This window comes from Quercus suber, unplaced genomic scaffold (assembly GCF_002906115.3).
Source record: "Quercus suber isolate HL8 unplaced genomic scaffold, Cork oak 2.0 scaffold_201, whole genome shotgun sequence".
Classification (NCBI taxonomy): domain Eukaryota; kingdom Viridiplantae; phylum Streptophyta; class Magnoliopsida; order Fagales; family Fagaceae; genus Quercus; species Quercus suber.
The window spans coordinates 362,157-377,485 of record NW_027069659.1 but is presented as its reverse complement, the minus strand read 5'-3'; the positions used below and the strand labels follow the sequence as shown (position 1 = coordinate 377,485).

Here is a 15,329-nt window from a genome sequence, read left to right as displayed (position 1 = left end):
TATAGGAATTGTATTTAATGTTGTGTACATTACTTGGTTTAGTGTATTGTTAAGTATAGAAGTTTTATTTAAGTACTTATCTCTCATCAGTTGAAAACTTGTAAATGGAAAAGTTAGAGTATTTTAAAATTTAAAACCAGGAAAATAAAGAATTCAAAGAGGATAACCTAAATAGTAGAATAGACTATAAAATATAAATATAGATATAAAAAAATACCCCAATTATATTACAGTTTTTTTATCTATATAAATAATTATAAGTTGCAATTACAAGGTTGTACAGATTATAGAAAAACTCAATCACATCCACGTTATGTGGAAAGCATAAGTATAAAATAGGGAGGCATGTATCAGCGGTCCACATTGGAGGTTGAAAGAATATATGGAGTAGGACCATTAAATCAAGGATTTTACTAATGTTGTCTAATAATTTTTATTTTTGAAAAAAAAATTTTGAGAATTGAAAAAGTATTAACAGCTTTTGACAGTTTTTTCAATTAATGTATGCCGTAGGAGCATATATTAACCGGACCCTTAAATCAAAGCCCAAGATCTGGAGAAAAGGAAAAGAGACATGGAACAAAAAACAAAGGATATATCAGGTATTTCATGTTCGCACTAGTTTAAAATGCAGTTAGTTGCGTGGAGTGGAGCAATTTTGCACATGCTTCTTTCATTCGACGTGCGACAATGATTATATGTTTCTCTCTGCTATCTCCGTTCTCACTATCACGTGCTTATCGTGGCCGACGTGTCGCATACCAACTCTCCAACGTAAGAAAACAAATTAGGAAAAAGTTTAGGTAAAACTTGTATATACTAAAATATAATTACTATTATCTTTTTCAATAATAAGTTAATAATAACTAATTTCAATTGAATGTAATATGAGAAGCTTATTTTTTTGATCAAGAAACCTAATATACTATTATACTATACCTTTTTAATTATACCTAAGTTATATATCTATCTATATTACTAATAATAGATTTTTTTATTTAAGTTTCATTTTTTTGCTTACAAAAATATTTTCATACGGATTCTTAAACTCTCTAAAATACCTATCTTTTAGTTAAATAATTTTAAATTAAAAAACATAAACCGATTAAAATAGTAATTTACTGTTCTTAAGTTTTAGTGTTTTTCCTTTCCCTTCTTCATTTTGCCTAAAAATTAAGACACTATTTCTATCTCATTTTTAAGTATTATTTCACAAAAAAACACACTGTTATATACTGTAAAGGTGGCAAAATTGAACACGACCCATAAACCCGACATGACATGATCCAAAATTAGCAGGTTATGAGTTGAAGTTTATGGGTTCGTGTCATATTCGGGTTGACACGACGAACCCGTTTGATAAATGGGTTGGGTTAGGGTTCAACCTATGGAACCCATTTGACTCGTTTGACCCGTTTAATTAAATGAAATTTTAGCAATATATCATTCAAACCCTAGGTATATAAACTTATTAGTTGTTGTAGTTTATTTTCTTTAACATATTGTGATTGATTATTTATAATATTGAGATATAATTTAATTTTAAATGATTATTTGTGATGCAATTACTCATTAGTTCTGAATTTTATATTTAAAATATTTATTTGCTTGTTTTTTCATAAATGTTTTTCTTCATTTTGATAAAAATCAGATAAACAGGTCGACATAACTGACGTGTTTAATAAATGAGTTGTGTTAGAATTGAAGAATCTTGACCCGTTTTATAAACATGTCGGGTTAGTATTGACCCATATAGTTGGGTACGTATGAGTTAACACGATACAAACCCGACATGCAAACACGAATTGTCACCCCTAATATATTGCATATTTTTAGAAATATTACTTCTCCTATTTGAATCCAATCCTCTATGTGAGAGTTGGAAAAAAAAAAATGAAGAGTCTCAATTTCAAATAGTTTATTCCATTCATATCAGCCACCACATACAAATAACTAATTAGGAAAAAAAATCACATAGATAAAGATACTAAAAATTAAGATATTATCACACCAAACCCAAAAAACAAAAAAATTAAAAAGAGCCTCACTATATAAATAAAAATTTTGTTTTTACTTCGACTTTTGCTCCTTTCACCTATCTACAACCCTTGACTCAATGCCAATCTAAATCAATGTACCAATACTCTTTAAGGTTACAAGATTACAAACTTACTAAAAGTCTTGTAGCTTAATTGGCACATTTTGCTATTTTTAATAAAGATATCTAAGATTTAAATCTCATTCCCATTATAACTATCAAATTTATCAATTGAAAAAAAAAAAAAATAATTCTAACTTACAATTATGATAAGTTACGAGCCGAGTATGGATTGAGTTGCCTTGAACCCCCAATACTTGACCTTGAATTCCTGCTTCACGCCCAACTTTGATACCTAATTATTTGATACTTCTCATTACTTCTTATTGGTTTGAATTTCTATGATCTAAACGTACACAAATGAAAATATTGTTTAGTTGTTTGTTTTTTACGCTTGATGCTAATCTTAGTTAGGTCAAAAACCTAATGACGCCCAAAGGTGTTGATAAAAGGCACTAAACAATAATCATTACCAATTTCTTCCCTTTTAAAGCTAATTACCACGTGCATTACAAATAGAAAATAATATTAAGATTTTTTTTTTTCGATTTGATAGAATACGAACCAATCCCAAATGTCTCATTTGTGAAAGAGCAAATTGAGGCCACAAATTAAGAAGTTAATTAAGCACCATGAATCTAAAACAAAATTATCAAAAAAGAAGAGTGCATGAGAGAAGAAAAGGGGTTGAATTAAGTTAGTCTGGTAAAAAATTTTCACCTAACTCCGTGATGCTGATGTGGTAATACAATACTATGAAAATTGAAAAATAAATCCCATAAAAAAAAAAGAAAATTGAAAAATAAATAATAATAATACAAAAAGAGGGTGCCGTACACTTAGGAACAGGACACAATTTCTTCTCCTCAATACTCTCAAGCTAAAAATTACTGCATAATAGTATACAAAAAAGGATACATATATATATATATATATATATTGTTAAAAATAAAATGAAGGTTAGCTAAATTACGCCAACTTTTAAGTAAGGTGCTTAGGTTAAAACTTGTAAGTCATCTTTTATAGATGCTCCTAATGAAAGATTATAGGCACCAGGACTCGAACATAAGTTAGATAAAATGCCTAAGCTTTTCTTTAATTTTTTATTATTAATTTTTTTTTACTTACCTGAAAAAGAAATGAAATTTTATAAATATGAGTTTTTTTTTTTTTTTTCACAGAAGTATCGTTTCATTTGGAGCGAATATTCGTTGTCCCTGTGTGAACCCATAAGAATAAGAGCATTGAAGATAAGGAGAGAGAAACGAAAGAAGAAAAAACAGCAAACAAGTAACAAGAAGAGAAGTGTACCGAAAGCAAAACAAAAAAGGAAAGCGAAGGCGAAGTTAGGAGAATAGAGAGGTTCTCCCTATTTTCCTATCTCTCTCCTTCTTTCTCTTCTTCCCTTGGGAAAAAGCAAAGAAACTCAGGAAAAAAATGAAAAGGGAAGAAGAGAATAGCTATGGAGTCGATGTGGGATCTAACTCCAAGTTTCCGCTGAGCTTTTGGGAGGTTACGGCGGCTTCCACCGTGGTTTTGGGCTTCCTGTTTGGCCTACTTGGTGTTTATCTCACCATGCCTGCATCTGATTATAGCTTCCTTAAACTTCCTCGTAACCTCGAGGACCTTCAAATCCTCCGGTATCATCTCTCTCTCTCTCTTTCTCTCTCTTTCTCTCTCACTTTTTTCTGCAAAAATTACAACTTTCTTTTTTTGGCTTGAATATGATATAAATCAGCCAAATGGGTTCTGTTTATTTGATTAATTTTCCTGGGAAAAATAGGAGCTTTAATTGATTTTGGCTTATTGTGTATCATTTTTGAGATGGGATTTTGATAATGTTAGCAAATCTGCATCTGGGTCTGATTGGCTGTATTAGGTTTTACATATAAAGGTTATAGATTTAAAGAAAAAAATTTCTTCCCTTAGGGCTAACCCAATTGGAAAAAGAAGAAAAAAGTCATGATTTTCCTTGATATTGTGAAGTAGCTGTGGTTAAAATCTAAGTCTTAGAGAGGAAAAACAATTGGTTTATCCGAAACAGATAAGGGGTTTGGTTTCTTAGTTGGATTTGTTGCAAGACCTTTACATGTTCATTGCAGATCTAGCTTGTTGACTTACCTATCAAAAAAAGATCTAGCTTGTTGACTTATATAGGTTATTTTAGGGTTGTTAACATTTGTCTAATGATTAATTTGTGGCTTACCGGGGAGTCCTTGGGCTGCCTCTTCTCTCTGTCTAACTGGAAGAAAGAACATAAAAGCAAAGTTTAATGAAATATATACTTTAATGTAGCCGCCCCCCCACCCCCCAAAACAAAACAAAAAAAGAGGTATAATCAAATGTTTTGTGAGTCTTCGAGTACGATCTGCAGCAGTTTGGTGGGTTGTCATGTTTCTTTTTATTAGTGCTTGAATTGTAGGCTTGATAATCCTAGGGAGATTGTCAAGACGAAAATGGCTGGGACATTTTTTCTTCACACTCTCTCTCTCTCTCTCTCTCTCTCTTAAATTGTACCTGTTCAGATTCAGAATAGTGATACTTGAATTCTAAAAGCAAAAAGTGTTAAGAGCTTAGAGGCTGGTTGACAGATAGGTTGCTTTGCCTTTGCTTTTTTACTTTCTGTTGATGTTGAATTGGATTTCGTGGTAATTTGGATAGTCATTAGGTATTGGCTACCAGCTGTTCTGCTAGATAAGGAACTTGACCAGCTTACCATGTTCTGCCTGCAGTGGTTTTTTTTTTTTGGGGGTGGGGGGTGGGGGCTGATATATGGGACAAGATTTTTTTAGACGTGTTTCTCTTTTTGTTGATCTTAGGCTTGGACTGGTCCATCTACTCTTTATTTATTTACATTTGCAAGCCTTAGACTTTTCCATTACAACAAACAATGGCCTAGGATTTGACTGAAAGTTAGAAAAATTATGGAAGTCAACCTTTCTGTTAGTGTCACAAGCATCTAGTAACCACTAACCGATGTGCTCTGATATATGTTACCAGATTTTTTTATACGTGTTTCTCTTTTTGTTGATCTTTGGCTTGTTATTAATATAAAAAATTAAAAATCCTATTGTTTGACAAAATGCTTATCCCCTGCCATAAGTTCTCTATTTACGGAGATTGTTGAATGCTATGTTGATATAATTTTTCCTCCTCTTTTTCCCCCTCCCCTTCTTCTTTAGAGATCACCTTGAGAGCTACACGAGTGACTACACAGCACAAGTCCTGGTGGGGTACTGCATGGTTTATATATTCATGCAGACGTTTATGATTCCTGGGACTGTGTTTATGTCATTACTTGCTGGATCCCTTTTTGGAGTCTTCAGAGGTGTAGCTCTGGTTGTCTTCACTGCCACTGCTGGGGCTTCTTCTTGCTATTTCTTATCAAAACTGATTGGCCGGCCCATTGTCTTCTCTCTTTGGCCTGACAAGTTAAAGTTCTTTCAAGCTCAGGTGAATCTCAACTCTCCCAGAAACTGTTTTTGGTTAGCTTAATTTTCAAACTGGAATAACTTATTATTGTATTTTTACTTCCAGGTGGCTAAAAGAAAACAGGGGCTGTTAAACTACATGCTTTTTCTAAGACTGACTCCAACATTGCCAAATACATTTATCAATTTTGCTTCACCAATTGTTGACGTGCCTTATCATATTTTTTTCCTGGCAACCATTATCGGCCTCATACCTGCAGCTTTTGTCACTGTCAGGGTATTCTCTCTTTTAATACTATATAATCTTGAACATTTGGATTTATTTTTGATCTTTTGTGGGTGAAAGTTTGTGGTCATAGGGCCAACTGAATTTAGGACTGCCTTGGATGTGAAACTGATTCCATTACAGCACATGAACACACTTCTATAGAGAGAACTGAGACCTTGTTGGAACCTCCAATAATGATGTAATGAGATTTTCTGATATGATTGTGTTTGGTTGTAGACCGTGTGATCTCTTGGTATGGTAGTTTGGAGGAATTAAAGAATCTTACGAGTAATTCAACAAATCTGGTTATTACCAACTTGTTAGAGATTTTGTTCATATCAACTTCTTATTGTCTAGTGGAGTTTGGGGGAATTCCCAGTTGACTTCAATGCAAGAAGTCGGGAGCCCAAGTGCTTCAGCAAGTAGAACTACAAATAGTTGCACGTATTCTGAGTTGTTGAATTAATAGCACTAACGTCACTCATATCTAAAAATCTAAAGCTTTTTTTTAGTGCCTAAATATTCCCAACTCTCTCTTTTTAAGTGCCTAAATATTCCCGACTCTCTTGGTATGTGTAGGCTGGATTAGCTCTTGGAGAGTTGCAATCTGTAGGGGATCTCTATGACTTCCAATCAATTGCCACTCTGTTCTTCATTGGAGTTGTCTCTATTACCCCCACCCTGGTGAGGAACAAGGACTCGTAGCATTCCACTGGCAGAACTTGATTAGTGTACATCAGCCCTTGCTCTCACAGCAGCCATTTGGGTTTCGCTGCATTTCTGTACAGATTTGTATTGAATAAAAAGCATTATGTTGACAATTCTGCAGCCACTGGAGATGATTGTGTGGGGAAATCTAATGCTGTGAATGAGATTTCTGCATTGTGGCATATTTAATATCGGGATTTCAGGAGCTTGGGGGAGGGGAGGGCGGGAAGAAGCAGGGCGGGTCGGGGGGATATAATGTTTAAATTCAATTTCAATGTAAGAATCAATCTAGATTTTTATAGTTGTGTATATTGTTGTTTTGAAACAGAATGCAATTACAGGCATTCTCACGCTGTAGGTTATTACCATTGGTTTGTGTTTAGCAAAAAAAGAAAAAAAAAACCAAAGCTGTACTGGGAAAATATATTTGTTTGATGTACTTTCAGCCAAAAACTAAAGGTAGGTTTTTATGCTAAACATCTATATATGATGTGATGGCGTGTCCTGGGATCAGTGACCGGTATGGAATAGATTGATTGTTTGATCAAGCTGTGTAATGCCAGGGAAATTCTGATGCCTATTGTTAATAGGATATTTTCATTGTATTTTAATCTTAATCCTTTTTTTTTTTTAATGAGGAAAATTTTTAATCTTAATCTGGGATTGAAACAAGAAAGGAGCAGGTGCACATTGGCTGATTACGTTTGTTTGCTAGCCTAGATCAGTTGTGCAGTTGTGCTTAATCCCAGTGTTTTAGCCAATTCCTTGAAGGGATTAGTTCCTATTCAGTCAATATAAAGAACATAATATAACATTATAGGTAAAAATACCATATGAGTCGCCACATTCTGGGATTGTTAATTTTGATCTAGACATTTAGGTAGCAGTTAATTTGATTCCTGTTGTTTTCAACTCGTAATAATTTAGTTCTTATTATTTTCAACTTGCAATAATTTGGTGCCTACTGTTAACTAATAAATTGATAGTCCATAAAATGTAGTTAACAGATTAATGGTCCATAAAATGTAAATACTAAATTGATAGTAACCTCATAATGTAAGAATCAAAATGGTATTTTCACCAATATAAAATTAACAAGGAACATGACAATTTTTTAAAATAAAAAAAGAAAAAGAAAAAACCTTGTGATCTCTTTAAGTAATCAAATACCTAAACAAATTAGAGTAAGAAATTATTCTGGGGAAGAAAAGGATATATATATATATATATATAACATTGAATACATTTAACTTTTAGTTTTGGCTGACCACGTAATATTTTGCCACAAGCTTTTGAATCCTCACAATTTATACATTAATATATATTTTAATTTAATTTTAATTCTATTATATATTTAAGGACAAAGTTTAGCTACAAAATTGGTTGTAGCTTAAAGCTATAAACTTACTCAATAAAATAAATATTACAACATATTTTCAAAATCTAACCATTGAATTGCATGTTATTTACACCCTTAATACACATGTTAAATTTTGTGTTAATCGAATATCTTTTACTATATAATCTATAAACTTATATTTTGTGCATCATTTTAAATTACAAAAACTTGCAATTTAAAAAATTTATTGATGACATAGCTATTAATCTTTAATTTTCTTGAAATTTTGTAAGTATGGGGGATATAAGAAAATGATGTAATCCAATGGTGGATTTGTCAAAATTTAAATCCAATAAAAAGATATTAAGTAAGTTTGTAGCCTCAAACTACAACCAATTTTGTAGCTAAACTTTGTTCTATATTTAAATGCTTAATTAAAATAATGTTGCATTGCCTTTTTTTAAATGATAGAATTGATAGTTTAATATACAAATACAATCATAATATCTATTAATAATAATCATAATTATATAAACACCTAATGATTTTTTTATAAGTCAGTAAATACCTATTAATAACTACCATAATTTTATATTAAAAGTTCCATAAAAAAACACAACATGCTAATAAGATACATAATCATCAAAATATTAATATTAATATATATATATATATATATATAATTATCAAATTATATATTATACACAAAATAAAAGAAAGAGAAAATCATTTTCTAAATAAATAATATTTTATAAATTGGGGCGGCAGTGAATGTATGTTTCTCTTGAGCTTGGTTGATCAATTTTGAACATATTTTATTAAATTACATCTGGTCTACTCTAGTGTGTATTTGTCGTATAGAATTATGAGTTGGAATGGTAAGGCAATTCTTAAGAATTCCTGAAAATTTAATTTGTTTGATTTTTTTTTTGTGACAATTATAATTTCTATGTATATCTCAATTCCCATACTTTACAATGATCTAATTATCACATTTTAAGCACAGAATGTCAATTTTCGCATATCTTATATTTATAAAAATTATATATGAAATTTAAAATATATGGAATTAATTTTTAAAAAAAATAAAATGTTTATTTGTATCCAAATATGTCAATATGATGTGTATTGACGTTAAAGGGTATTTTTACTATTTAAAAACTATCAAAATGGTCAAATTATTAATTCTTTTAGTTATTGAATGATTTTGTATAAGATTATCCTAAACAATTGAGTTTATATTTATATTTAAAATATGATATAAATCAATTATTTTTTACTTTTATTTTTATTTTTTGAGATAGATAAATAGTGGAGGTGGAGGAGGATTCAAACTATAAATATGAGATATCTTAGAAGACATCATTAATAGTTTAATACTGGACTATAACTAAGCATTTAGTATTTCGATGTGTTTCTCCCCCCCCCCCCCCCCACCCTTTTTTTTTTTCAAGATCTCAAAAATAATTATTATTTTGGCTCCTATATCATGTATTATTACTTTCAAGTTTAATCAATTTGAATGTGTATGTTATAAACATATGTTAAATTGATTTGTTTAATTAGCTTTCTTAAATATTGTAGGGGCCTTTTTTGTTATGTTGGGCTGGGCTGGGCTGGGTTGCTTCCTGCGGTAAAGGTCCAAGTATTCTGAGTAAGGAAATTAAGACCAGTTTAATTGCAACTCAATTTGGGCCAGTTTGTGCACAAATTATGTCTCGTCTACCAAGAGTGTGCTTATGGTAGGCAGAGCTGTTTCAGATGAGTCATAGTAGGCAAATATAATAATAACAACAAAATAGAGCACTCTGGCTATTTAATAAAAAATGACCAAATAATCCCTATTCAAGAAACGTAATCGCAATAATAACAATGACTTTTACAAAGAAAGTAAAGGGAACAAATGGTAATATGAGTTAATCAAAAGAGAAAAAAATCAAATCAAGTCTAGTCCGTAGGAGCAAAACCAAAGAGGGAAGAATGCATCCTCTCAATGCAATTAATCTCCTAGGGAAATTCTGCGATGGAAATTAATGGTTTTGAGGGAAACGGACTTGAATGGTTGGTGCCCAAAGGAATTCTTTTACTTTTTTACAGAGAGCAGGATTTTGAGAGGGAGAGAGGGAAATCGACCTACTAGTGCATGCCTGTTAGTCTAACTCTCTCTGTTTTTTCCTTTCTTCTTCTTTTTTTTTTTTTTTTTTTAGTTTTCCTCTTATCTTTTCTTTCTTTTCTTTCTTGTTTTTTGTTTTGTGATTCATCTCCTTTGATTCTTGCTACCCCCCCTCTAGGCATGGCAAGGGTCTCCTTATAGAGTGCTTACCGTGACCAGATTTTACTATTTTAGCCCTTAATCACTTTTGTCTAGTCTGGGTGTACTTGTTGACCATTACTGGTCTGTCTGTGCACCATTCTCCATTTCTTAACAAAAGAGAGATGTGTTATTTATTAGTCTGCTGTGGCACCCTTTCTTGCCACGGTGTGAGTGCTCTCTCTCTATCCCTCATGGCATGCATCTAGCGGTTCCCACTCAATCTTGTTTCTTTTAAGTGGAATGTCATTCCAGCAGGACGTATCCTCTTTCAAAAGAGTTTGGGCAGGAACCGCATAATAGGTTTTTTCCTCTCTCCCCACCACCAAACCATGCCCTCTCACCTCTGACCCATGACCCCACCATGTCCCATATTGGCTACGTACAGACTGGTGGTGCCTGGGCCTTGCGCGTGTCTCCCTTTCACGTATGTCCAAAATCTGCCTGCTACTTATGCGTTTGCCGTGGTCTGGAGGCTTGCCTGCACAATTTGCCGCCCTTCTTTGACTTTTTATGTAGGTTGTTTTACAATTTCTCGCTCCCCTTAGGGGCTGGGCTTTATTTGATACTGAGCTTTATATTTCTTTCAGCCTGTTTCTTGATTGCTATTATGTCCTGCCATATCACTCTGTCATTCCTGTTGTAATGACTTGATATTGCTAGGTCTCTTCAACCCTACAGTTTATTCTTTTCCAGTGGCTTAGCATAACCATGAGTTTTCTTACTTATGGGCTCCTGTGTCCCTTTTGTTTTCTCTTAGGTATCATTGGCCCATTTGCTTTTCTTGGGCTTCCTCAGCCATTTTCCTAACTCTGTATTCCCATGGACTTTTACTAACTTTATTGGGCTTCCCCAACCCAATTACCTCATACTCATCGTTGGGATTTATGGGCCTGCCATCAACCCCTTACTTTCTTTGCTTGCATTGTTTTGGGCCTGCTACTGCCCATTCTCACTTTCTACATCATACACTACCCATGAGTTTGTTATTTGCTATTTCTCTCTTTCTGGAGCCCATTTGGTTCCTCAAGACCCATTTATTTATTTTATGGACCTGTGATCCATTATTCTTGCCGCTTGGGCCTAATAGTTTTTTCTATCTATTTGCCAACTTCTTTTCGGTTTGTGTTGCTGGGCTCCTTTTTTCCTTTTTTGGTTTCCAAAATGACCATCAACAAATATTATTACATAAATGATGATTAAATTGGTTATTAGTTGGATATATTTTGAATTTATAATGAATATACCTTTTATATATGTACACTTAAAATTTTATTAGGTTTTTGTATATCTTACTGTCCAATATACGATATAGAAAAATAAAAAATTAATTCATGATATGATTCACATTTTAATAACTATGTTTATATTTCATGTCATGCTTATGTCATATAGCTCAGTATAAATGTTCAATGTTGTGTAACACGCTCTGACATGTAACTTACTATAAGTAAGTACATTAAAATCATTTAAATATATTGCTTTAGGTAAAAATTTATTATTAATATTTCAAAAAAATAAAAATCTATATCAATTTTAACTTTTTATTATAAAAAATTTCAAGAATTTTAAAATATTTTTTTAAAAAATAAATATTATCTACTTTGACTTTTGATTTTGATTTATGGAGATGTGGAGGAACATCCTCCATCCACACCTTAAAACCTAAGACATGTCTTGCATGTTTTGCTAGGTTATGAGCAACAGCATTGCCACTTCTACGAGTATGGGAAAAAGTAATACACTTGACATCTGTTAAAGTTTTTGCCGAAGCAAGAATGTGACCAAAAGAAGATAGGGAGTCATCACTATGCTTGAGAGCTTTTATCACCACGTCGGAATCACCTTCCAAAACGTAGTTGGTAAAACTGAGTTCATGAGCAAAAGAGATGGCCCGTGCCGCTGCTAGAGCTTCAACCAGATCAGAGGAAAAAGGCATCTGGATCTGTTCCGATAAGGATGCAATTACTTGTCCATGGTCATTGCGGATAACCACACCCAAACCGGCTTTATTAATATCTTTGAACAGGGCCCCATCGAAGTTGATCTTGAGTGAGTTTTTTGGTGGTGGGATCCAAGTAACTTGGCTTGTGTTAGTTACCGTTGTGTGACTTTGTTGGACTCTGTTTGCACGATGGAAAACAGAGAGTGCTTGCCGAGCATTTGGAATGACTTGGGTTATGGGATAATCGTTTTGATGCACTCTAATCTGGTTTCTACGGGACCAGATAGTCCACATTGTTACCACCATCACCTCCAGATCTTTTCCCTCTTCGTTGGCAAAGATTAGCAGTTCCTTTGTGTCAAGGAAGGAGCGGTTCTTGCGAAAAGAGAGTTCTTGAAAGGAGTCCCAGATCGGTGTAAGGGCCGGGCATTCCCATAATGCATGGAGAACTGTTTCAGGCATTTGATGGCAATGATCACAGCTATCATCTTGGAGGATTTGTCTCCTCTTCAGATTTTTCTTCACAGGAATAGCATCTCTACATGATCTCCAAATGAAGTTTTTTACTTTACTTGGGATCCGAAGACCCCAAACCAGCTTCCAAATCCCACTGTCTGGCACCGATTGACCTGGAACCTGAGTATTCAAGTACTCCTTTGCTAAGAAATTGTACCCAGATTTTACCGTGTACTCACCCGAAGTAGTGAAGGGACACGTAAGCTTATCTTCAATTGAGGTGGTGCATAATGGAATGCTCTTTATCAAACTCACCTCCTCGGGATTAAAGAGTCCATGTAACAGATTGTCATCCCAGCTTTTTGATTCTGGGTCTATGAGATCAAACACCTTCAAATCTTCAAAGCCTTCAACCTGTGGTGATAGGATTCGTGGATGATCAAGAGGTGGCAGCCAAGCATCCTGCCACACACTGATTGATTTTCCACAGCCCACTCTCCATTTTGCCCCTTTCAACAGGACATCTCGACCCTTTAGGATACTATGCCAAGCGTATGAAGCTGAGGCTTTTTCAGTAGCTTCCATAATCGAACAATCCGGGAAGAATTTGGACTTGAACACTCGGTAGAATAGGGAATTCTTTTTGTGCAAGAGTCTCCAAGCTTGCTTGGCAAGAAGTGCATCATTAAAAAGGGCTAAATCCTTGAAACCCATACCCCCATCAGATTTTGGACAACATAAAGTATCCCATTTCACCCAATGAACCTTCCTCCTATCTCCTTTTTGACCCCACCAAAATTTTCTTATGAGACTCTCAATTTCAGAACATAATCCCAAAGGAAGCTTAAAGCAACTCATCGTGTATGTAGGGATAGCTTGCACTACTGATTTGATTAGGACTTCTCTTCCTGCTTGTGACAATAGCTTCTCTTTCCACCCTTGTATTTTTCTCCACACCCTTTCTTTAATGTAATTGAAGCTGGCTTTCTTGTTTCTCCCCACTAGAGATGGAAGACCAAGATATTTCTCATATTGCTTTATTTCTGGAACCCCCAAAACAAGCTTGATGTGCTCCCTCGTATCTTCAGAAGTTGATCTACTAAAAAAGATGGTGGTTTTGCTTTTATTTATTTTCTGGCCCGAGCATTTTTCATAGGTATCTAGGATCTCTAAAATCCTCTGACATTCTTGCCTTGTTGACCTGCAAAACAACAGGCTATCGTCTGCAAATAGGAGATGAGTCAATCGAGGGCTATTTCTACATAATGAATAGCCCCTAATATCACCTTGGGCTGCTGCTTTACTGATTAGGCCATGCAATCCTTCTGTGCATAGCAGGAACAAGAATGGGGAGATAGGATCACCCTGTCTGATGCCTCTGGTTGGATGGATTAAGCCTTTTGGTTCTCCATTGACAAGAATGGAATAGGAGACTGTGGTGACACAAAGCATGAGAAGTTTGATCCATTTGTCGTTGAACCCCATTTTCCTCATTACAGCTTCAAGATAAGGCCATTCCACCCGATCATAAGCTTTGCTCATGTCAAGCTTGATTGCCATGAATCCATCCTTCCCATTGTGTTTCTGCATGCTGTGTAAAGACTCAAAAGCTACCAAAATATTATCAGATATGAGACGGCTTTTAGTGAAAGCACTTTGGTGTTCAGTGATAATTTTTGGTAATATTTTTTTCAGCCTATTTGCTAAGACTTTTGAAAAAATCTTATATAATACATTACATAAGCTAATAGGCCTAAATTCAGAAGCATGCTCCGGATTTTTTTTCTTTGGAATGAGAGTAATGAATGTATGGTTAAGATGATCAGGTAAAGAAGCTGAATTCAGAAAAATAAGGATAGATTGTGAAACATCCTCACCAATTTGATCCCAATAGTGTTGGTAAAATAATGGAGGCATACCATCTGGACCAATTTGATCCCAATAGTGTTGGTAAAATAGATTGTGAAACATTTGCTCTAATTGTCAAGAGAAACCCAAATTTTATATAACAGTAAAAATAAGTTACTGTGATTTTTTTTTTTTTTTTTGAGAATTTACTATGATCTATTTGATAACAATAAAAAAAACTTAATAAAAAGAGGTAAAATTAGTTAAATCCAAAATTAGAGCCTCATATAATAAGACCTCATGCACTTCTGCATGAGGTCTCTGCTTATATATATATATATATATTGATTGATTAATTGATTGATTTTGGCCACAATTTGTCACATGACAAGTTGTGAATGGTAGAAGTGTGGGATGTGGGGAGTTATGCCCAAAGTTGTGTACAATTATGCGATTCTAGAATTTTTTTTTTTTTTTTAAACTCTAAAGAGTTGCCTTAGTTGTTATTAAAGTCTCATGATATTTATGAGATTTTAGGTTCAAAATTTCTTAGCCCTTATAAGATTTCTCCCTACTATAATAATCTAGTGCATATGAGACAGGGAACTCCGTACATACCCTCCCCCCGCGGCGGTTGTCAAACCAAAAAAAAGGTTTTCCTTTTTATTTTTTATTTTATTTTTTTCCTGTAGATTGTCTGGTGAAGGGCTCACCAGACAATCTACACACACCCTTCAAATGTAGGACCTGTGCCCTCGGCCCTCCTAAGCAGCAGCAACAACTTTACTCAAATCTCTGGTGGTCTTTTACTCTTTCCTCTCAAGTCCTCTTCCGCCGAACAAACAGTGTCTCAAACAAGGGAACCTCCTCCTCCTCCTCGAATCCTCCGACAAATGAAGGGCAATCTCCCAGAAGACATCGTACT

At 34.0% G+C, this 15,329-nt stretch overlaps 1 protein-coding gene across 1 annotated transcript; it reads left to right on the top strand.

The window, feature by feature from the left end:
• The first annotated feature begins 3,323 nt into the window (after positions 1-3,323).
• LOC112034454 (uncharacterized membrane protein At4g09580) lies at positions 3,324-7,116 on the top strand. The gene is made up of 4 exons (XM_024067278.2): positions 3,324-3,738; positions 5,281-5,551; positions 5,636-5,806; positions 6,377-7,116. The coding sequence occupies exons 1-4, from the start codon at positions 3,536-3,538 to the stop codon at positions 6,500-6,502; spliced, it is 771 nt and encodes a 256-aa protein (XP_023923046.1). The 5' UTR covers positions 3,324-3,535; the 3' UTR covers positions 6,503-7,116.
• The last annotated feature ends 8,213 nt before the right edge of the window (positions 7,117-15,329 follow it).